This window comes from Myotis myotis, unplaced genomic scaffold (genome assembly GCF_014108235.1).
Source record: "Myotis myotis isolate mMyoMyo1 unplaced genomic scaffold, mMyoMyo1.p scaffold_m19_p_58, whole genome shotgun sequence".
In the NCBI taxonomy this organism is placed as follows: domain Eukaryota; kingdom Metazoa; phylum Chordata; class Mammalia; order Chiroptera; family Vespertilionidae; genus Myotis; species Myotis myotis.
The window spans coordinates 282,795-307,278 of NW_023416366.1; the positions used below are offsets into that span (position 1 = coordinate 282,795).

The 24,484-nt window shown below is 40.6% G+C and overlaps 1 protein-coding gene across 2 annotated transcripts in view; it reads right to left on the reverse strand.

Annotated features, from left to right (window-relative positions):
* Positions 1–19,216, reverse strand: part of RAD21L1 (RAD21 cohesin complex component like 1) — a 28,585-nt gene extending 9,369 nt beyond the window's left edge. Inside the window, exons 1-11 of one of the 2 annotated variants that reach the window (XM_036311615.1) lie at positions 19,066–19,216; positions 17,077–17,206; positions 15,439–15,532; positions 12,179–12,285; positions 10,123–10,293; positions 9,115–9,210; positions 7,986–8,096; positions 6,139–6,365; positions 5,447–5,546; positions 4,509–4,633; positions 2,217–2,300 (exon numbers count right to left, since the gene is read on the reverse strand). In XM_036311615.1, the coding sequence (XP_036167508.1) occupies positions 2,217–2,300; positions 4,509–4,633; positions 5,447–5,546; positions 6,139–6,365; positions 7,986–8,096; positions 9,115–9,210; positions 10,123–10,293; positions 12,179–12,285; positions 15,439–15,532; positions 17,077–17,206; positions 19,066–19,209 (1,389 nt within the window). In that variant the 5' untranslated portion in view covers positions 19,210–19,216. Of the gene's footprint in view, positions 1–2,216; positions 2,304–4,508; positions 4,634–5,446; positions 5,547–6,138; positions 6,366–7,985; positions 8,097–9,114; positions 9,211–10,122; positions 10,294–12,178; positions 12,286–15,438; positions 15,533–17,076; positions 17,207–19,065 lie in introns of both variants that reach the window. The other variant, XM_036311614.1, reaches the window with a different exon arrangement.
* Positions 19,217–24,484: the final 5,268 nt, after the last annotated feature.

Here is a 24,484-nt window from a genome sequence, read left to right on the forward strand (position 1 = left end):
GTGCATCACCCGAGAACCGCAGCTCCTGTGTTGAGCATCTGCCCCTGGTGGTCATTGCATGTCATAGCTACTGGCCAGTTGGCTGGTCACTTAGGCTTTTATATATATAGTTTTGCTATTGACCTGTGGCCCTTTGAGCAGGCTATCTTCTTTCTCAAGTCTTATATAGATATAGGCCAGCGAGTCTCAACCTGTGGGTCGCGACCCCTTTGGCGGTTGAACGACCCCTTTGGAGTCGAACGACTCTTTTCACAGGGGTCGCCTAATACCACCCTGCATATCAGATATTTACATTATGATTCATAACAGTAGCAACTTTACAGTTATGAAGTAGCAATGAAAATAATTTTATGATTGGGTCACAACATGAGGAACTGTATTTAAAGGGCCAGAAGGTTGAGAACACTGATATAGGTTTTGAGCCATATAATCTTTTGGGAAAAAGATTCCCATACATTTTTTGATAAATATAGTAAAATTTCCTTTTTTAATCATTTAAAAATTTTTCAATTACAGTTGACATACATTATTATATTAGTTTCAACTCTACACCCCACTGATAAGACATTACATAACTTACTAAGTGATCAACCAGATAAATCTTGTATCTATCTGACACCATACTTAGTTATTAGAATATTATTGACTATATTCCCTATGTTGTGCTTTACATCCCCATGACTATTCTGTAATAACCAATTTGTACTTCTTAATCTCTTCACCTTTTTCACCTAATCCCCTCCCTTCTCTCAACCATCAAAATGTTCTCTGTATCTATGAGTCTGTTTCCATTCTGTTAGTTCATTTATTTTGTCTTTTACATTCAATTGTTGATAGATATGTATTTATTGCCACTTTATTGTTCATATTTTTAATTTTCTTCTTTTTAAAGAAGACCCTTTAACATTTCATACAATACTGGTTTGGTGCTGATGAACTCCTTTAGCTTTTTCTTATCTGGGAAGTTCTTTATTGGTCCAGCTCTTGCCCTGATGGCAGACAATTCAGTTCCTCTCCACATGTCCCTGGTGCCTTTCAAGCTACTATCCCAGTGCTGAAGTCCAGAGAGAGTCTGAGTAAGTCAGTGTGTGGGCCCTTTAAAAGGAACTGCCTGGTACTCCAGTAGCCCTCCCTTTCCCTCAGCCTCAATCCCCGCTGTTGTTGTTATTGTTTGTTAATCCTCACCTGAGGATATTTTTTCCATTGATTTTTAGAGAGAGTTGAAGGGAGGAAGGGAGGTAAGAAAGGAAAAAGGGAGAGAGAGAGTCAGGAGAGAGAGAGAGAGAGAGAGAGAGAGAGAGAGAGAGAGAGAGAGAGAGAGAGAGAGAGAGAGAGAGAGAAACATAGATATGAGACACATTGATTGGCTGCCTCCTGCATGCACCAGGAGATCAAATCTACAACCCAGGTATGCACCCTTGACTGGGAATCAAACTCAAGACCCTTCACTGTGCAGGCCTACGCTCACTTCAGGCAATCCCTGCTGGTTCTTACAGCTGGAACTTATGGGGCTTCCCTTCCTGGAATTGGAACCCTGGGTTGGGGGGCCTGGTTGGAGCTGGGACCTCTTGCTCCTCAGCCGAGATATCCCTCCTGCTTTCTTCTGCCACACATGGATGTGGAATCAGCTGGTTCTGCATCTCCACCCCTCCTACCAGTCTCCATGTGGCTTCTTCTTTAATTCCCTAGTTAGAGGGCTTCCATTCAGCCAGATTTCAGTCAGTTCTGAATGATGCTTGTTCTTTTTTCTTTTTTTTTTTTAAATGATGGTTGTTCTATAGTTTGGTTGTAATTTTGTGGTTGTGGCAGGATGAGAGTACTGCATTTACCTACACCACCATCTTGACCAGAAGTCCCCTAAAATAAATTTCAAATGCCTTAGGCCACACCCCTAATAGAACTCTTTCTCTAGAGATTTTATAAGAATAACTTAAAACAGTGATTGTCAACCTTTTTAATCTGTTACTACTTTTGATAAGCATAAATTCTCACAGCTTCCTTTAAAATTATTTGAAGTTTCAAAACAAAAAAGCCAAAGCAATTCTGAAATTGTATTATCAAACCACTCACACATGCATTTGTTGAGATAACTAATATAAATTATAATTTTAGAAAGTAACATTATAACTCTAAAGATCAATGTTTAGGTAAATAAGGTGTTAAACATTTAGGAACAAAGTTTTTAAGAACATTTCCAAGACTATACATATATTTACCAATTCAACTGAACCATTTTCAATTCCTTGTGCCAAGGTAACATTCATTAAAGAGGATTCCTCAGCAGCCAAAGAAACAATATCCTGCTAAAACAAATTAGAAAAAAATGGGTAAGTTATCACAGTAGTAGTCGTCATCACAGGAACAATCTCATTTTGTTAAATGTTTTAATCACATGAATGCTCATTTATAAAACTAATTTAAAATACCATATTCTAGGTAGGCTGCCTCCAACATAAATATTCCTGTTTTCCATATGCCTCCTACAAAAGAAGAACTTGCATGCCCCTTCCCCCTTGCTTCCTATCCTTGTCACTCCTATATCTCTTGACACTGCAGATCTCATATCAAAAGTCTCTGCTGCTGTGTGGCTGAGGTCACTTTCCTTTGAAACATTTTATCTAGCCCCAGTCCCCTACCTCTATTCTCATGCCAGTACCAGGTGGCAGAATGAGGAGATCTGCAAGTAGAGAGGGTGAGAATGAGAAAAGGGATATTACTATCCCCACCCAGGGCCATGGCAGGATTCTTCCACCACTGCTGGGGCTGTCACTGGCAAAAGGGAAGAAAAGCTGTATCTGGAAGGGGAGCAGAGACATAAAGGAAGAAGGAAAAAGAGAAAGCCAGGAATTCTTCATTTCCCATCCTCTCCCCTTTTCATTGCTATAGAAGCTGTGAGCCTTTTTCATCTTCAACCTGTCGCCAAGCTTCATACCCCAGGTGTCTGCCATCTATGATCTTGACTAAGTTAGGAGCTTTCTACAACAGTTTCTTACTTGATTTTTCACTTCAGTTTTAAAAAATGTTAGTGAATATAAGGAGTTGTATTTTATTCTTTAATATACATATTTGTGGAAACATGTTTTTCTCTCTTAATTTTTATGAATATTCTACATTTTAGATACTCTCAATTCTTCAGTTACTCTACATAAAAATTCTGTTTTATGAAGAGTTGAAAATGATTACTTGGAATCAATATTTTCCTGTCCCTTCAAACTGATTGTTTTCTCATTCCTGACTCTATTTCACATCTGTCTACCATTTTTGGAAGAAGAATAAGAATGAAATTGAAGGTTAAAGCATGAGCATAGGATAAAGGAGTAAAAGGTTCAAAAGAACCACCGCGTCAGTCTCTTTCCTTCACTCCAAGCACTTGGGAAAATCAATTAAAATTTTTTAAAATTGATTTCAGAGAGGAAGGGACAGGGGAGAGATAGAAACATCAATGATGAGAGAAAAATCATTGATTGGCTGCCTCCTGCACGCCCCCTACTGGGGATGGAGCCTGCAACCTTGATCGGAATTGAACCCGGGACCCTTCAGTCCACAGGTCGACGCTCTATTCACTGAGCCAAACCAGCTAGGGTGAAATCAATTCTGTTAATGTTAAAAAGTCATAAACTAAACAAGCTTGTTTAGTCATAATTTTCAGTAGTTGTGCTCTAGGAAATGCCTGTGCCCAAATAAAGAAGAGAGTAGTATCCCAGTATCCAATATCTAGTATGTTATCTAATATTTAGTAAAACACATTCTCTTTTAGTGCATTATGAAATTGTCTTTCCTTCCAAGGGCATTCAGTTTCAGTGTGGGCTGACTCTGAATTCCCAGAGTGGTTATCAAAGTACAGTGATGATGGGACAGAGTAGAAAAGCACTGGTTTATTTTTATTTGGTATGGCTATAATATTTACATTTGTACAGCCAATAAAGTGACAGGTGAGAAAATATTTTATAGTACATTGTTTCCAAGTATGTTTTCAAATAACTATGTTTTTTTAAGTAAAAGTTATGTCTTCAAATAAAAAAATGTTTAAAATTTTATTTTGGTCATGGAATCTTTAGATAGTCTTTCAGATGCAAAGCTAAGGTAACTGGTGGGTCCAAAACATACTATTCTTAAAGGTGGGAAGGGTGAATTTAGATCAAAATCAAAACACAGGTGTATTGTCTAGAGTCCTAGAAGATTCCATGACAAACTGGGGCCTAGTAATATTCCCAGCATATAACCAGATTCAAGTACAATCACTTATTTAATGCACCACACAAAGTACTATTTCAGTATGAAACTGCTTTTCTTGTGATTAACTATCCTAAACTTCTAGAAAATCCTGTTCTACAGATGAAAATCATGTTTTATCCTGTAGTACTGCTACTTACTGAAGAAATTACAGGGTAGTATGAGATGAAAATATAAACTATAAATGTAAGAAGAAACTAATTAGAGTCTCAACATTCCTTTAATATATCTTGTCAGAAAAATAATATCTTTATGATTCTCTTTGGTTAACTTACCTCAAGGCTAATATTTTTATTAGTATCCCCTTGAGAGCTATAGTGAGATTCATCAGTCATATCCTGCCAAGTTTTGGGTTGGCTTAACTCTTGCTGGGAATTTGGATCTTTCATCATGGAGGTCTCTAAATTATTAAGGAAGTAAAAAAGATTTTACCAAAATATCTTTCCAACTTAAATTCGAATATGATTGTTATAAAAGAAAACTTCTGACACTGTGATCCATTGAAACAAAGTGTGTTCAAACTCTCTCTGTCACATATTTATCTTCCCTTTCCCCACATCTGCCTCTTTTTCACCTCCACCCCCCATCCTGCACCAACTATCTCCTCAGCACTTACCCCCATACGTTTACTCACAGACAACAGGGATAGTTCAAGCCCACTTAGTATATCGTTCAGCGGATTTTAATGATTTCAGTAAAGGTGGTCAGGAAGCAGAGGCTCACTCACCACATAAGTTGGCTTTATTATTCCTTTATAATAGTCACAATAATAATCAGCAATCATTAATACTCCATGTATCCTCTGGGTGTATGGAAAGATCTGTCTCAGGTTAACTATATTGTTTAAATGCTATTATCACTAGGTGACTTTTTTCATGTTGTGTTAAAGTGAAACATTAACTTACTAGATATAAAATTTTTCTTTGTTGGAGGTTTGTGAATACTGCCTTGGGGTGGAGGCGGTGGGAAAGTGTGAGATTAAGAGTAGTACACACTGTATATAAACTTCATCTTTTTATGTAGCTTTGTGGACAAAAATTAATCCATAAAGCTGAAAAATACAATGCTTACATAACAATTTCTTTTAAATTCAAATATTCTTCTAGAGATAGCATTTATAGTTTGGAATATAAAGATGGATCCCATCCTCATTTTGAAATATAAAAGGAAAGTTTACATTCCCCTCAACATCAACAGAATTAGGATGTCTTACCTACTACGTTTCTGCCCCCCATTTCTTCACTTATTGATTCCTTTTGTATCAACTTTCTTCCAAGTTTAAAGCCAGAAGACAGAAAGCATTTTGTAAACAACTGTAAAAATACACATTTTTGTTTCTAGATTTTGTACAAGTAAAATTCAATAAATACAAGCAAATATGCTAAAAAGTCAAAATTATAATTCATGCACACACATCAAGCAAATTAATTAAAAATAAGGAGGTATTTTTTTACAAGTTTAAGTTCTTGACTATATGAGTGTAAATATGTGTTTATTTATTTACTAGAGGCCTGGTGCATGAAATTCGTGCAGGGGGGTTGTCCCTCAGCCCAGCCTGCACCCTCTCCAATGTGGGATCCCTCTCACAATCCACGACTGCTGGCTCCCAACCGCTCGCCTGCCTGCCTAATTGCCCCAACCGCTTCTGCCTGCCAGCCTGATCACCCCCAGCTGCCCTCCCTGCTGGCCTGGTCGCCACTAACTGCCCTCCCCTGCTGGCCTGGTCACCCCTAACTGCCCTCCCTTGCAGGCCTGATCGCCCACAACTGCCCTCCCCTGCTGGCCATCTTGTGTCCACATGGGGGTGGCCATCTTGTGTGTTGGAGTGATGGTCAATTTGCATATTACTCTTTTATTAGCTAGGATATCTAAACATTGCCCCCATGTAAAAGGATGAACTGTTACCATTTTCAGTTCAGTATGAATCAAATCCTGGGTAGCAGATGACAGAAGTGTATCCACTCCTCCCCTTGTTTTCCACATCATCAGTCTTTGGGTTGGAGGTGCAAGTTCCAAAACCATGAGAGTGTCAGCAAAGAAAGTAAGCTGTTTATGCATAGTTTTGCTGCTGATCTCCTTGACTGGATCTATGAGCAATTTCCTCTTTTTGTTTTTCCTTTTCCAAGCAATATCTAAACATAAGAAATAGGCACAAATGTGACTGATTGTACAGCTTTGTAAAATATTCTAGGCACCACATATCTAAGAAATGTCTACCACAATACAACCTACAGAGATGCATAGAGAAGAAAATTCCCGTCTCTCTACTGAAAATTATGCTGTAAAATGTTTTTGCACAACTAGAGTGTCTAAGCAGCCAAGAATTCACACACTTTGAGGTGATTCTCCAAGGCTCTGAGGAGAATTCTGTTGACCTACTTAGTGGACAATGAGAAAATGTAGAGCAGAGGTTATATTGATGAGGAAGTCACTCAATTCTGAGGTTCCTTAAAATATATACATAACAGAATAGCTTTTGAAACATTGACTTGTATTTGTCCAGCATATTTTTTCCTTTCCCACTGAAATTCATACACAAAGTCTAAGTGGGTAGTCCATGGGATTTCGTTCCCAAAGGACATTTTACCAGGTAGAAAGCAAAAGTTAAGTTTTTCCTTAGTAAAGATGTAAAAGGGGAGGGAAGGTGAGATTTCCAAGAATGTGAAGATCTGGGATCAGATGGATCCAGAAAGAACAGAAACCAGATTGCTGATGTGCCTCAGTGAAATCCTGGGATAAGATCCCAGAGGAGCTGGCTGTGTGATGACTCCAGAAGCTATGCAGGCTGGGACAGTGGGCACCACAAACTGGGGTGGTTGATAACCAGGCATTCCCTTCCACTGGTCACATATTTCCCCCAAATTTTGATATCACATGGCTTAGGGCAGATAAGGGAGCAGACTGAAATTCTTGCCAGCCCCATGGGGTAGAAGCTCAGAATTGAATTTGGTAAAGAAAAACTTGAATGCTTTATTCCTGGCATATCTGAGTTTATAAACTGAAATCCATATCAAATATACTACTTAAAACTAGTGCCTCCTAAAAGGTTTAGTTATATATTAGATTCATATTTATTGTTATTCCTAAAAACATGCTTGAGGTTAAACATTAGAAAAGATAGTACCTCTCTTCTGGTTCTTTTAGTATGCCTTGATATTCATTTATGTGTTTATTTATTTAGTGACGAGATTGTAAGCTTCCTTTTTTATTGAGTTTATTGGGGTGGCATTGGTTAACAATACAGGTTTCAAGTGTACAACTCAATAAAATATCACATGTATAATTCATCATGCACCTATTGCCAAGTAAAGTATCTTTCCATCCTCATTTATCCCCAATTTGCCCTCTTCCACCTCCCCCACCCCAATTCCCTCTGGTTATCACCATACTTTTGTCTGTGTCTATGTGTTAAATATATATATTAAAATTAAATATATATACATATTTATAATTTTAATTTCCTTAATAGCAAGGACTATGTCTTCTTCATTTGTGCCCAGTACAGAGTAATGGCTCAATAACTTCTGGAATTGAACTCAGTTTAAAATTTTCCAGTTTCCCAAACTGGAAATATGGTTTGATCAGAACAGAATAGAATGAAAGGGTCATCTCAAAGTTCCTTCACACTCTTCCCTTTGTATTACAAATGTTATTACTAGATTGCCAACCTCCTAAAATATTTCATAGATTATTCAAATATTTAACAGTGAATAAGATAGTAGGTGTCAAAAATAAAAACATGAATGACTGACCTGAAGTATCAATCGGAACAAGGGTAAATCCTTCCTCTTCATTTGATAATGTGGTTTCATGCATTTTTTCATTTTCCAGTAGATGTATACACTCTGGATTATCTGGTTCTACTAATCAACATCACCATAAAAGGAATTATAAAAAAAATAATAGCTGGAGGACTATTTGAAAATTAAAGTGAAAGATAGACTAATTGAATATTTATATTGCCATTTGGAGCCACATCTGAATTGTTAGAATCATGTATTTAATAGAGTTGAAGTGACTCAGCTATCATATGGTCTGGGACCCACAGTGTCTAGGTGAGTCAGGTATGATCACCCTCTTTTGCACATGTGACATCTAAGGCTGGACTTCGATGTGACTGTGACTATAGTCTCAGTGAAAGTGAAAACAGTGGTACTAACCATAACAAATAACCTACTTTACCGCGCCCGGCTAGCTCAGTCGGTAGAGCATGAGACTCTTAACCTACTTAAATGTGATTATATGTCTGCTAAAATTTTTATAATCTATTAAATAATTGAATTAATAGTTGACCCATGAAAACATAACTAAATTTTAATTGTCTATCTCTTGTAACATTTTAAATTTCTACTATTGTGTTAGAAACCAATATCACATGAACGTGAAGCCAATCATATTTTTAATGCTAAAAAAAAAAAAAAAAAGCAGACGAAAAGACCTCAAATCATTTGAGGTGCCTTCACATAAATTTCAAGTAGAAAATATCCTCCCATTTGTAATTTCTCTCAAATTGAATATAGGTTGTCAAACCATATTAATATGACATTAATATAATTAATAACCATATTAATGTCAAACATTAATGATGTTTTTTACCATGTAACATATGTTGTTTTAATGATTCAAAAGCACAGTATTTTGGCAAAGTATTTAAATGTGCTCTCATACCAAATTAACCCAGTCCTTGATAAATAACTACTATTGTACTTTTCTCAGAACCCAGTATCTTAATCTGCATTGTACTGAGTCATACTAAGAGTTTGTAGGACATTTTTTATTATCTTCCAATATACTATACTGCTACTTAAACCCAGAAGTTCTAAAGCTTAATTTGAATATTAGCCACTGTTCATTTTCTACACAAAGAAAATTTCAACATACCCACTATAGTACTGGGAGGCTCAGGAGGCATGGAAACGTCTTTGTTCAAATGCATGTCTTCTAACAGGATATTTTCATCATCTTGTAATAGGTTGTCTTGAAAAACACAATAAATACTTTTGTCATACAGAGTTGAATCTATCATTTGTTCACTAAACGTTGATTGGCATTATTATATGCAAAGCATTGTGAAAGGATACAAAAACAAATTAATCCTACTTAATTAGATTTGATTGGATACATAGATTATCACATTTCATGCAGGATGACATAGAATTTTATATACTTAATTTTCTTTCCTTTATTTAAAATATATTTTTAGATGTTTGATTTCAGGAAATACTATACTAATACTAAGATAGTAGCCTTGTTACAAAGCCATGTTTAGTTTCAGATCAAGAAATAAAAGTGTTCAGACTCCTTTGGTAGAGATCTAAGGTAGAGCCACTATTTTTTCATATTTTCAAAATTCCAGAAATTTGCCATAACCAGCCTTTTAATGTAGGCCAGAGAATTAAAAAAAATATTTGATGTATAACAATCAATATCTTTAAAATATGTGCATTTGGATTTCCTAGTTTTTGTCTACCCTATTATACTTTCATATAATATAAAAATTAAAAAATGACATAAAATGCTGGAGAGAGCCCTTGGAATAGCCCTCCCACAATTTCTGTTAAAGAAAACAATGTTTTTTGGTATATGACCTAGTATATTTTGTGAGGACTATACTAAGCTCATTCTTTCCCTTCTAAAAATTAGAAAATTTTAAAAATTAAAGCAAGCAGTATTTCACAATCTATATAGAAAATATGTTTAAACAGATGGCTATTTACTTAGACCTAGCCTAAATGTTTAAATATATTACAAACTTTGAAAACTTGTGTAAAAAATGTGTGGATTTATATTAAGCATACCTAAAATTTTAGTTTGATCTAGTAAATCTACTAGTACATTAGTAATTTCACAGAAATAAATATCCAATTTCTATAGAACCAGACAGCATACCAATCATTTCTCCTGCAGCCCCTTCATCACCAAATCCATCTCCACTGTCATAGAGCAGAGATTTTTCTGCATTGAGGCTTCCAGAACTATGTTCAACTAAAGGACCATTGGAATTCAGCAAGATGTTGTCATCAAAGAAGCTATGGCTTCTCAGGATTTCAGGTTCCGCCCCTAAATACATACATATCATGAATACTGAGTTAATCAGAAAAACACAGAATTTTAGGGTTAGAAGGAAATTCATATATCATCTTCTATAGCCCCTTCCCCTCATTTTACAGGTAAGGAAAAATGAAAGCTAAAAACACTTAGTTGAATTATTAAACTAAAGTCACTAAGCTGATTAGTGGATACTGGATTTCTAGTCTAACACTTTTTCTAATACAATAAGGAAAAAGAAAGCCAAAACATCGGGAGAGAGCTTTTAGCTGTGGCACAGTTTAATAATTCTTCTACTTTAGGTAGGTCATGTCCTGCTTGACCAAGCATTATTTCAAGGATACTTGCTTGTGTTGTTTATCCATAATGGGGGTTTAGAAAAATAAGAAATATGTTTGCCTTCTTAGGAATGAAAAGAATGGACTTACTACATTCATTCAATAAGGACCTATTGAATGACTGGGTATTAGGCAATATGTAGGGGATTGAAGATACAACAGTAAAAAGACAAAAATTAACTAACATTAACTGAGTGCTTATTATGTGCACGACATTATGCAATGGAAGATACTAGTATAATCCTCATTGTACAAACAAGGAAACACATCCACAGAAAGGTTTTGTAATGTGCACACAGTCACACTCTAATACTAGTAAATGACAAAGCCAGGATCTGAACCCAGCAGAGCTGGTGGTAAGGTAGTATCAGTGTTAGAATTCTGACTGGTAAAATATTTTGCCAAGTGGAAGTTTATGATAGAAAACTCCTAAGACACTTTCAGCACCAGATAAACTCCCTGCTTCAAACTAGCCTTCTTCCAGATTGGCTGAGAGCACATATTCTCTCCCTTCCCTGGGTTTAAATCTCTATGCCCAGGAGTCTGAAATCCCAGAGGGTCAGAGTTTGGTCTTTCCTGTCCACCCTCTAACAATCCATGTTAGTGCTAGTCAGTAAATAAAATCATGAAGTACCACTCAGATTGAAAATTCTTCTATAGGCACACATCCTCCAGAAAGTAAGAGTTTAAAAAGGCAACCTTTATTGTGCTGGACTAAAGATTTGCTCAAAAGAAAAGACTGACTTTTCAAAAAGAACTAAAAATATATCCACATTTTCCAGGTACAGCTTGATAGCACACTCCCCCCCCCCCCCCCCCGCCCGCTGCCCAAAATCAGTCTTGGCCAATAAGATAACATTTATGAAAAGACACTATATTCCTAGCACTGAGCATCACAAGAAACAAGATTACACAAATACAATTAATGAAATAATCATTGTCTTCAATCTTATATTGTATTCAGAATAGGATGGATTAATATTAAACATTTCTTGAAGGACATTAGATTTAAATTAGTTTTTGAAGAATAGAAATATCACTTATTGGTAGAAAGGATTAAAGAAGGGTATAAGGAAAATAACCCTGTGATGTTGCTAGAAGTATCCCAATTTAGGGGAGTAAAGCAGTAAAGGATAGAGCAGTAAGGCTCAGAGAAGATAGGTAATTTGTCCAGTATCACACAGCAAGTCCACAGAGAAAGCCCATATTTGAACCCAGGTTTGTCGGTCTACTAAGAACATGTTCTTCCCACATATACTAGAAAAAAGTAAGGACAATACTTTTGGGGGTTAAATTTATACATCAAAAGATTCATTTTAAGGATATTTCTACTGGCATAGAAATAGATATTTCTATTGGCATAGTTTCAATACAAAACCACAAATAAAGGGTGTCCCCCCAAAATGCATACACACTTTAATAACTGATAACTCAATTTTAAAAATGAAATGTATTTTAATAAACATTGCCTTTATAATTATTCAAAGTGTCTATATACATTTTTGGGACATTCTATATAATTGATTATGATGTAATTTTGAGTTCCCAAATATTCTCACCAAAGTTCCCAGCTTGGAAAAGTAGAACATTGTGATAATCTTCTCTAAGTGTGATTTCTTCTGGTCTGCTTTGGTTCTGAGTAAATTTTTCTAAAACACCAATAGCACTATGGAGAATATAAAATTGAAGAAAACATGTGAACAGAACATTTTTTATAGTATATTGCAAAACAACAAAAACATCCTTAAAACAAAAAATCCATATTTTATTATAAAAATAAAGATTTTTATTTTCTCAATAGTATCTACACTAATAAAAGAGAAACATGGTAATTGGCGTACAACCGCTACCCTTTTCATTGACTAATCAGCGAGATATGCAAATTAACTGACAGCCAAGATGGCGGCCGGCAGCCAGGCAGCTTGAAACTAACATGAGGCTTGCTTGCTTCAGTGACGGAGGACTCCAACGTTCCCTGCCTGCCGCTGCAGGCCTCTGAGCCTGCAGTTTAAGAAACTGTAACAAATACCACCGGACTTCAGCCAGCAGGATTGCAACATTGTAAGCAAAGGCCAGAAACTTACTTTCAGCCTCAGAGGCCTAAGAGCTGGAGCCAAGCCTCAGAGCTAAAGCTGGCCCAGAATAAAAAAGAAAAAAAAAGAAAAAAAGGAGCAGTTGGGAGCTTCAGTCATCCCCAGCCTGAAAACAGCCCTCAGCCCCTCACCCAGACTGGCCAGGCACCCCAGTGGGGACCCCTACCCTGAAGGGTGTGTGACCAGCTGCAAACAGCCATCATCCCCTCACCCAGGCTGGCCAGGCACCCCAGTGGGGACCCCCACCCTGATCCAGGACACCCTTCAGGGCAAACCAGCCAGCCCCATCCATGCACCAGGCCTCTACCCTATATAGTAAAAGGGTAATATGCCTCCCAGCACCGGGATCAGCGGAGCCGAGAGGCCTCCCGGTACCGGGATCAGCGTGACAGGGGGCAGTGCCCAAACCCCCTGATCGCCCTGCGGCTCTGTGTGTGACAGGGGGTGGGGCCACAACCTCCCTATCCGCCCTGCTCTGTTCGTGACAGGGGAAGGCGCCCCAATCCCCTGATCAGCCCTGCTCTGTGCCTGATAGGGGGAGCTCCCCAACCCCCCCCCCCCCCCACGGGCCCTGCTCTGTGTGTGACGGGGTAGAGCCATAACCTCCCCATCGGCCCTGCCCTGAGTGTGAGAGTGGTGGCGCCCCAACCCCCTGATCGGCCCTGCTCTGTGGGTGATAGAGGGTGGTGCCCCACCCCATGATGGGCCCTGCTCTGTGTGTGACTGGGGCAGCGCCCCAACCCCCTGATTGGCCCTGCTCTGTGAGTGACAGGGGGCAGTGCCCCAACCCCCTGATAGGCCCTGCTCTGTGCATGACAGGGGGTGGCACCGCAACCTCCCCATCGACCCTGCCTTGAGTGTGACAGGGGGCGGTGCCCCAACCCCTCAATCGGCCCTACCCTGAGAGTGACTGAGGGTGGCATCACAGCCTCCCAATCTCCCTGCTCTGTGCATGACAGGGGGCGGCGCCCCAACTCCCCAATCGGCCCTGCTCTGAGCCCAACCAGGGGCTGCACCTAGGGATTGGGCCTGCCCTCTGCCACCCGGGAGCAGGCCTAAGCCAGCAGGTCGTTATCTCCCGAGGGGTCCCAGACTGCGAGAGGGCACAGGCTGGGCTGAGGGACCTCCCCCTCCCCCCGAGTGCACAAATTTTTGTGCACGGGGCCTCTAGTTATTTATAAACACTAGTTTTTTATACATGCCTATGACCTTCAGGTTGCCAAGTCCAATGGTCAACTCTCAGTCCGATCTTACTTACCCCAACAATAGCATCTGAAATAGATGTTAGCTTCCCTCCGTATGACACACTTTCTACTTTTGGCCTCTGGAATACCACGCTCTCTTGATTTTCTTTCTATCCCATTGGCTGCTCCTTTTCCATCTCCTTGATTATCCTTCCTCATCTCCCAGACTATTAACTATTAGGAATGACCCAACACTCAGTCTGTAGATCTTGATCTCATTCTCTCCCTTACTCCCTTTAAAATCTATACTTACTTCCTTGGGAGATCCTATGACTCATGGTGGAAGTTTATCTAAATATTCACAACCCCCAAATTTATACATCCCATCCATACCCCTTTCCTGAATCTCAGACCCAGATATTCAACTACCCACCTACTCCCCTTGGATATATAACAGTCACCTTAAAACTTATATCCAAAAACTAATTTACTTCTTTCACACTGTCCTTCTTAAACCTGCCATTCCATAGTTATCCTAATATCATTAAGTGGTAACTCCATTCTCATGTCAAAAATCATAGAGTCATCCTTCACATCTCTCTTTCTCTTAAAGCCATATCCAATCAGCAAATTCGGTTGGCTCTGACTTCAAAGTATATTCGTAATTTGACTGTTATCGCCTTGATATAAATGAAGACTGAGAACTAATGACATACACTGTCATCTCTCACCTGGACTTCTTACTGCAATAATCTCTCACAGACTCTCTGCTTCCTCCCCTTTCCCCTATAGTGAGTGGCCAAAGAGAGCACTTGAAATCCAGTCAAGTGCAATCACTCTCCTATTTAAAACCGTCCTGTGCTCCCCAAGTAAAATAAAAGTCCTTGTTGTAGCCCCACATCTGCCTTCCTGGCTACCTCTCTGACCTCATTTCTTACCACTCAGACCCTCATTTACTCCACTCCAGTCTCACCTGCCTCCTTGCTGTGCCTTGAAAATGCCCAGTGCACTCTGCCTTAGCACCTTTCTTTCCACTTGCTGTACCTGAAATACTCTTCCTCGCGTTATTGAATGATTTGTTCCCGTACCTCCTTCAGGTTTCTGTTCTGACCTTATTAGAAAAGTCCTGCCTGACCATTCTATTACTTATTTTATTTTCTATTTCTCTTCATAATGATGATCATCTCATAATGTATATTTACTTGTTTATTTGTTTATTGTCTGTCTACTCCAACTAAAATGTAAGATTCATGCTGCCAGGAACTGTGTTTTACTCATTGCTATCTCCTCAGTGCCTAGAACAGTGTCTGGCATATAGAAGGCACTCAATCATTATTTACTGAATGAATGGGTGAATATACTATCAATATTGCAAATTGAGCAAATATAATGATATTCGTTTGAAATTTCACACTAAATTTAAGTATTTGTCTATGTTTACTTCAGTTAACTACATTCCTTGTGAATTCATGATATCTGAAGATGAAAACAATAAAATATCAAGAAAGTCAAATTGAAGGAAAATAAAATAAAATAATTTACTTCACATTCTGGATTTCAAAATCATGAAATTCTTCTGGCAGTGTGATAGCACTGTAAGATGCTTCAAAATTCTCCTTTGGAAGGTCAACTAGTCCTGAAAAGAATAAAAAACCACATTCAATAAGTAACCATGCTATGCAAAATAGAAACTCCCAACTGAATCTTTTTTATTTAAATAAGACTTTCTCTCACTGGACTACTGCTTAGTCTCCTAACTGGTTCTCTCGTATCCACTCCTGTCTCTCTCCAGTCCATTCTCTGCAAGGCAGCCAGAGTGATATTTTAAATACAAAATCAGATCAGATCACTTCCATGTTTAAAATGATTCAGTGACTTTCCCAGTGCATTTAAATAAAATCCCAATTTCTAATCAGGGCCTCTGCAGCCCTACAAACCTATCAGCATCATCTATCGACACTCTTTCCCTCACTGACTATACTCCAACCATACTGGTCTTTTTGTTCCCTGAACAAGTTAAGCACTTTTTCACCTCAAGGCCTTTGCCCTTACAGTTCCCTCTGCCCAGAATGCTATTCCCTCAGGGACTTTTTAGATGACTGGGTATTTCTCATTCTTCAAGTTTGAGCTTAAATTCTATTCTCTCGGAAAGTTTTTTTCCTGACGAACCTAACTAAAATAAGATGTGCTGTTATTTTCTGTTGCAGTAATCTTTTTATAGTCCTTCACAGCATAATCACAATTTACAATAATTGTAATTAATCATAATAATCACAATTACAATTATTGTAATAAGTTGAAAAAACTGTTTCATTATCTGATTCCCTCACCAAACCAAAAGGGACCTATTTGTCCATGTATCCCAGAGCCTAGCATAGTGTTTCACATAAAGTATGGGGGCAATGAACATTTGTGGAATAAATGAAATAAGGAACAAATGAACCATATTTAATATAATTTTAAATCTACATAGAGATTATACAAATATTTTAAATAAAGAAAAAACCCTGTCAATCCTGATTCAACAAATACTCATTGAGGGAATAGTATGTACAAGGAACTGAGAAAAGTACTATTAGAAATTCAGAAAATAAATGACAAAGATAATGCCTTCAAGAAGCTTACAGACCAGTGTGAGAGGCAAAGCCTGTGACTAAATAACCATAATACAAGATGGAAAATGATTTCTTAAAATTAAATTTAAAGGCATTATATTTATATTACATGTAAATCTCTAGCACTTTGGGATATCTAGAGATTTAAAAAATATTTTATTAATAGCATGCTATTTAAGGGGTCTTGAGAATTCTGAAAACAATGACAGTTATTGATATCTAGGTTTTGTCAATTACACTATTTCTAATTTATCTCAAAAGGCAAAAACAGATATGGCAAACAAAGTAACACATTTAAAACTGAATATCAGAGTGTGTTGCACAAGTGTGGTAGCTTTGTGTATATTTCTTACATAAACACACAGAAACATTCCACTTGAAAGCATAACCTTTTCCTACAAACACATGTAAAGAATGAAGGAAAGAATATAATTTGTACTTAACCATGGAAACTTAGTTCAGTCAAAAAAAAGATTACTTTCACTATACTCAACCTGGATTTATGGAGTTCTGCCAATTAAAAGAGCCCACCTGAAATAATGCAAAAGGGAACCAAGACATATACCTGGGCGAAATGTCATCTTCATTTTAAGCAATGCTTCGCTGCAATCTGCCAAAAGATATTTTGCCTTCCTATTATAGATCCGAACAACTCCCAAGAGAAGATGTCCTGAAGTCCGAAGTGCAATTTTCACCTTTCAAGAATTTTTAAGGTATTAGAATATTAAAAACTAGATTCACAAACTCTGTTCTTTTACAATTATAAAATCATAAGAATTTCTTCTCTTTAAAATCAGACATTTTGTATTCTTATTTAAAGTGAATTGCTTAACTTCTACCTCACCTAGTAAAATAGTTAACATTTTTTTTCTTCTATGAAGATAATCTAATGTGGCATTTAAGTGAAGTATGCTATTATGGGCTTCATGGGAAGAATACCAAGTCTGCAGTCAGGCAGATTTGGGTTCAAGCCTTGGCTCAACTGCTAACGCTGAGTCATTTAACCTTCCTGAACTTCAATTTATTAACAATAGCTACAATTTATTATATACTTCTTCTGTGCCAGGCATTGTCCTGAGAGGTTTTGATTCATTCATTAAGTTAATTTAGACAACCACCTCTTTTTACAGAAGAAAAAAATGAGACTCAGAGATGTTAAGTAGTATGCCCAAAGTAACACAACTATTAAGTGATGGAACAGGAATTAAATTTAAATTTGACCAACTCAAAAGTCCACACTCTTAACTACCACACTTCACTGAAGCAAAAAGAAGTGTATTGCATAGGATTATTACGAATATTTAAAAAACTAATGAACATAAAGCCTAATCCACTGCTTTATACATGGTTGGTTTTTTAAAATTATAATTTGTCCTCTCAAGCAGAAAACTTAACCTATAAAATATTAAAATACTATCTTAGTGTAAATTCTAATAGCTTGTTATGGTTTTTATAATGAACATAATACTTTATTGTTTATGAAGTGTCTTCATAGATATTTTCATTTATATTCAATCCTTTTTTGTTCTACTCTCCTTATTTATTCACTAATTTTTTAAAAGGAATACTTATTTGATACTACTATGTACATAGTAATCTGATAGAGGATGAGAAACGATTGCAAAATATGTATAAGACATGGCCGTTATCCTTCAGAGTCCAATCTATTTATGATAAACATAACACAGTTCATATATATATATATATATATATATATATATATATATATATAAAAGCTCAAGCAACCATTACGACCGAATGACCAGAACGACCAGAATGACCCATTGACCAGTCTCATGATGTGCACTGACAACCAGGGGAAGGCGCTCAGTGCAGGAGCTGTCCCCTGGTGGTCAGTGCACTCCAACAGCCAACCTCCCACAGCCCCAACCCCCAGGCCCTGATCAGGGGGGCCAGCAGGCCAGCCTCCCATGGTCCCTCCCACCCGCTGGCTGGCTCCTTGATAGGCCTCTATCACCGACGAGGCTGAGGGACCCCACCCATGCATGAATTCGTGCACCAGGCTTCTAAAATATATATATACATATCATATATGATATATATATGATATATTTATCATCTATATGTATAGATGATAAATGTTATAGCAGTTATTCTCAACCTTCCTAATGCCGGACCCTTTAATACAGTTCCTCATGTTGTGGTGACCCCCAACCATAAAATTATTTTCGTTGCTACTTCATAACTGTAATTTTGCTACTGTTATGAATTGTAATGTAAATATCTGATATGCAGGATGTATTTTCATTGTTACAAATTGAACATAATTAAAGCATAGTGATTAATCACAAAAACAACATGTAATTATATATGTGTTTTCCGATGGTCTTAGGCGACCCCTGTGAAAGGGTCATTCGACCCCCAAAGGGGTCGCGACCCACAGGTTGAGAACTGCTGTGCTATAGGAACTAAAAGAGAGACCATTTGAGAAATAAAACATCCTGGGAAATATGTTTCATGATATAATGTATTTTAATTCCTTTCCTCTCTGTAAGTCATGGCAAACACACGCTATATTTAAACAATAACATACCTTAGGTGAAATAATTTTCTCAATGATTATCTCTAGATTACATTCAGATACATGGGCCTTTGTGAGTTTCTTCTCCCAGTGAGCGGCAAGCCAGATTTTGGCCAATGGCCCCCGCTTACTCATAAGCACATGTGTGTAGAACATGCTGCCTGTGTTCCTTAGTTGCGTTTAGTGAACAAGAGAGAACATTAAAAGCTATTTAAAATTTGATCACAAAAGCTTTTCATACTAATTGACAGCAAGCAAAAACACTTTTCCTTCGTTCTATAAAATAACGCTCAGATTACCTTCTAGTTCCATGTGTTATTCAATTCAAATTATTTTTTCGTAAAGAAGAAACCCTTATTTAAAATACAAAATAATAAACGAATGACAGAGCTCTATTAGATTGTGAACCACCCCTGGTTTAAAGGTATCCTGACCACTGATCCCTGTTTGCATTTTAATTATTTTATCCTATAAAGGGTTCTCTTATTCATATGGTCAAATAAGTAGAGGAGGGAGCCTGAGGGGGGGAAAAAAAAGATATGGAAACAGGGGGAAAAAACAATGAATTGGAAAAGGCGGGCCAAACTAGGAAAGAGAACACAGGCCACCTCTTTTCTAAGACACAGGAATTTGAGACGTGTGGGATTATTGCTTTATATCCGGGAGTCGGATTTCTTTGTTCTTTTCAAGATGCTCTGGTTTACTCAACAATATATTAATTTTAAAAATATATTTTATTGATTTTTTTTTACAGAGAGGAAGGAAGAGGGATAGAGAGAAACATGGGTGAGAGAGAAACATCCATCAGCTGCCTCCTGAACACCCCGCACTGCGGATGTGCCCGCAACCAAGGTACAAACCGGCTGGGGCAACAATGTAGTAATTTTTGAAGTTGAAATAATAAAACTCCAAAGGACCGTAAAGTGGAAAAAATAAGAAAACAAGAAACTGTAAGAAAGAAAAAAAAGAAGGCGAGAAAGGAAACAGGAATCAGCTTCAAATGTTCTGAGATGAGAGTGGCAGAAGTAAACCACTGCCAGCGGAGAAGTTAAGCATGTTTCTGCACAGGCGCTCTCCTCAAGAACCTCCGGGTCCGCACGGAGCAGAGGGAATCCCAGTGCCTGGTGACTCCCAGAGGGAGGATCCGCGGGTCCTCACGTACAGGGCGCCCCAAAATCCACGCAAGATTTGAATTTTGCGTGAGCATTAACAGCAACAAAAAAGCCTAATTTTGCTTGGTTTATTGAATCAGATTCTAATATCTGTTGCCCTTTGATGTCAATCCCTTCAATCTGATAAGCATCACCAAGTACCAATGATGGCCCAGGAGCAGGGACAGTGAAGACCAGTGAAGACCACGGCTTTGCCTCTGTGCCAGCAAAGCCGCGGAGGCCGTTTACCCGATGTGCTATCCCACACATAACCCTATACTGGATGCTTTATGAATCAACAGAAAATTTACAATGTTTAATTATAAACCTGTGTTTTCTATCAAAATTACTTCTTGCGTGAATTTTGGGACACCCTTTATAAATCATTTTAAGCGGCCACCATAAAAGCTGCTCTCTTTTTTTTGGTTTCCTTTCTAAAGTGTTCGGAGCAAGTTGAGCCAAAATAAATACCAAAACCAAATCAGCCACAGCGTTAAAATCAGCGGGACTGTGACCAAGGCCCGCGTCCGCCCGAGAACCAAATCCCCGCCCCGAGGCCGGCCGCGCCCCTCCCTCCTCCGCCCGCCGCGCCCCTCCCTCCTCCGCCCGCCGCGCCCCTCCCTCCTCCGCCCGCCGCGCCCCTCCGTCCTCCGCAGGCGGCTGGAGGTCAAGGTCTGTGGCCGCGTCCGCCCCGGCCGCTCGCTTCTTTCCTTCAGAAATTATATGTGCGTGTTTGGTATCTTGGAATAAATTCCAGCTGGTCCTTTTAAACTGCTCCAGGCGCGTGAGGAAGAAAAGGAGCCTGCCCTGTGGTTTGATGTCCCCGAGGCACTGACTTTCCTCAGCACGTGCCTCTCGCAGAGCAAACCCCACCGACCCCACAGGTGCTGCGGGTGCCGGGGGAGAGGACGCCAACCGGGCGCAGGGGCCCGGGAGCCGGGAGCCGGGAGCCGGGAGCCGGGAGCCGGGAGCCGGGAGCCGGGAGCCGGGGAGCCGGGCGGCGGCCCTAGAGGGGCCCGGGAGGGAGCGGCGCGCGCTCGGGGGAGAGCCGAGGAGGGCGAGCTTCCTCAGGGAGCAGGCAGGGCGGGGCGGGGAGCGGGGAGGGTCTGGGGCGGGGGTGTCCGGGGCTGTGAGGAGACGGCGATCGCCTGGCGCAGGGCCGCCAAAGCTCCTCCCACCGGGCACTCCTCAGGGTTCAAGGCCCAGGCCGGTGCTCCCGGCGGGGAACTGAGGCCAGAGGGGCGGCCGCCAGCGCCCCGGCCCCGAGGAGGGACTCGGAACGGGGCCGCGCCTCCAGCCCCAGAAGTTTCTCCCTCAGGCGGGGGCCTCGCGGCTGGTGCCCGTGAGGAGCCCGGCGGGCGCGTGCGGGGAGGCGTGCGGCCGCGGCCCCACCGCTCAGCCGCCTTCAGCCCCCAGGTCCCGCGGGGTCCCTCAGGCTGAGCCCTACTTTCAGTGCGGATCTCGGGACAGGTGCGCCCCAGAAGGGAATGCAGGGTCAGAGCGACAAGTCTGAGGCGCTTCGCTCTCAGAGTGGCTGGGTGCCAGCTAATGAGAGGCCGGGCGAGTGGGCGGAGTGGCAGGGGCTGGGCGGGGCTGGTGGGCGGAGTGCAGGGGCTGGGCGGGGCTGGTGGGCGGAGTGACAGGGGCTGGGCGGGGCTGGTGGGCGGAGTGGCAGGGGCTGGGCGGGGCGAGTGGGCGGAGTGGCAGGGGCTGGGCGGGGCTGGTGGGCGGAGTGGCAGGGGCTGGGCGGGGCTGGTGGGCGGAGTGGCAGGGGCTGGGCGGGGCTAGTGGGCGGAGTGGCAGGGGCTGGGCGGGGCGAGTGGGCGGAGTGGCAGGGGCTGGGCGGGGCTGGTGGGCGGAGTGGCAGGGGCTGGGCGGGGCGAGTGGGCGGAGTGGCAGGGGCTGGGCGGGGCAGGGGCCAGGCACTCCGCTCCAAGCACGAATTCACCAGCTATGTCCTTGCACTCTAGGCACTCTCTGAACTTAAACCTTACCGATGCAGGGGGATGACAGGGTCCTACCGAACAATTGTGAAAGGTAGTAATGTCTGACCCCTCTCCCTGGTCTCTGAACATCGCTAGGATGGAGTCGCATCTCTTCCACATACAACTAGCTAAGGGGATCCCTGAAGAAGTTACGGTATTTAATCCCTTGAACCTCAGTTTTTCTCATCTGAGAAATGGAAATGATAACAATAAAAGTATCTGTGCCATATAGGTATTGTAAGAGATAAATGAGATGAAGCCTGTAAGGAGCCTAGCAATGATAAATGCTCTATAAATGTTAACTATTATTACTGTTATTAAAAAGATCATCCAGCCCTAGCCTGTTTTGCTCAGTGGATAGAGCGTGGGCCTGCGGACTGAAGGGTCTCAGGTTCGATTCTGGTCAAGGGCACATGCCCAGGTTGCTGGCTCAGTCCCCAGTTGGGGGCATGCAGGAGGCAGCTGATCAATCAATGATTCTCTTTCATCATTGATGTTTCTCTCTCTCCCTCTCCCTTCCTCTCTAAAATCAATAAAAATATTTTTTTTAAATTAAAAAAATCATTCACATTGGCCCAACCCTTGGGGACAGAAAACATTTTCTGCCTGGAATATCAGTTTTCAACAGCCAAAGCCAATTGCTAGAACGTAAGAAAAGTCAGACTAGACCATAAGGATCCAAAGTTGGCTTCCTCCCTGAGCTTCATAGTAAATACTAATAAATATTGGAACAGCAATGGCATCCAATGTATAGGTTATTGATATGGTCTCGGGCTCCCTGTTGATAGGTTGTCTCATTTACCCTTTAAACAACCTCACAAGGTAGAGCCCCTTTTGCAATGCGGACATGACCCAGAGAGGAGAAGCACCCTGTGCAGGGTCACATAGTTGGGAGTGCTAGAGACAGGACTCAAACTCAGGTGTAGCTCCTGTTTCCCACCTCCGGGAACAGTGTCCCAGCAACCACTCAAGCAGATGCCTGAGACACCTTGATGCCCTCCTGGCCTCTACCTTAATGTCAATCCATCAGCAAGCCCACCATCCTACCTTCAAATGTGACTTTATCCACTTCTTACTGTCTCTACTCACTTCACCCTTGCCTCAGCTGCCTTTCTCCTGAAAAAGCTCCAACAGCCTCCTTCATGTCACTTGCCTCTCTTAAGCCCATTGTCCACAGTGAAGCCAGAGGGGTCTTTGAAAAACATAAATCAAATCACATTCCCCCTGACCTTCTCCTTTAGAGCCCTTTAAGTCTTTCTGTTGCTCTTAGAATAAAACCCAAATTCCCTTCCAACAACTATAGGACTTTGCATGGTCTACCCCATGCTTATTATTCTAGCTTCATTTTGGATGGGTGGGTTTATCTTGACAACAGTGAATCTTCAGTTTTAGGGCCCTTGCTTTCATTGGTCCCTCCACGGTCCTGGGGGAAACATAGCCATGTGTTCACCTGGGCACATGTTTTTGGAAATTTGGCAGAAGATATTTAACTGTAATCCTTTAAGATCAATGTCTCTTCCCACTCCCACTTTCTATCACACTGTGTTGGTGATGGCAATGGAGGACCCAAAGGATGCAGCTAAGGCACAGTTGAATTAGGTATACATTTAATTTAGGTTCAGAGATGTTTTGGGCTGAATGTTTGTTTTCCCCCAAAGCTCATATATTAAAACTAGAGGCCAGGTGCATGAAATTTGTACATGGGAGTGGGGGGAGGGGTGGGTGTCCCTCAGCCCAGCCTTCACCCTCTCCAATCCAGGACCCCTTAGGGAATGTCTGACTGCCAGTTTAGGCCTGATTGTCGGACATCCCTCTCACAATCCGGGACCGCTGGCTCCTAACCGCTCACCTGCCTGCTGGCCTGATCCCTCTAACTGCTCTCCCCTGCTGCCCTGATCCCCCTAACTGCTCTCCCCTGCTGGCCTGATCGCCTCTAACCACCTCTGCCTCGGCCCCACCACCATGGCTTTGTCCAGAAGGTCGTCCGGAAGATGTCCGGTCTAATTAGCATATTACCCTTTTATTAGTATAGGTCTTAACCCTCAATGTGAAGATGGGCCTTTGGGAGGCGATTAGGTCATAATCCTCAGGTGAGGATGAACAACAACAAAATCATTGTCTTATGACGAGATGATCAAAGAATATACAGAAAAAAAGTAGAGAAAAATTATTAAAGAGTTATATCATGCAGCTAATTAGTAAAAATATGTTGGCTCTATCTAGATTGTATAATATTTGTGGTATTTGTCAGCTTTTTAAATTTTGTAATTTGTTATTATTTCTTCTGTTATTCTA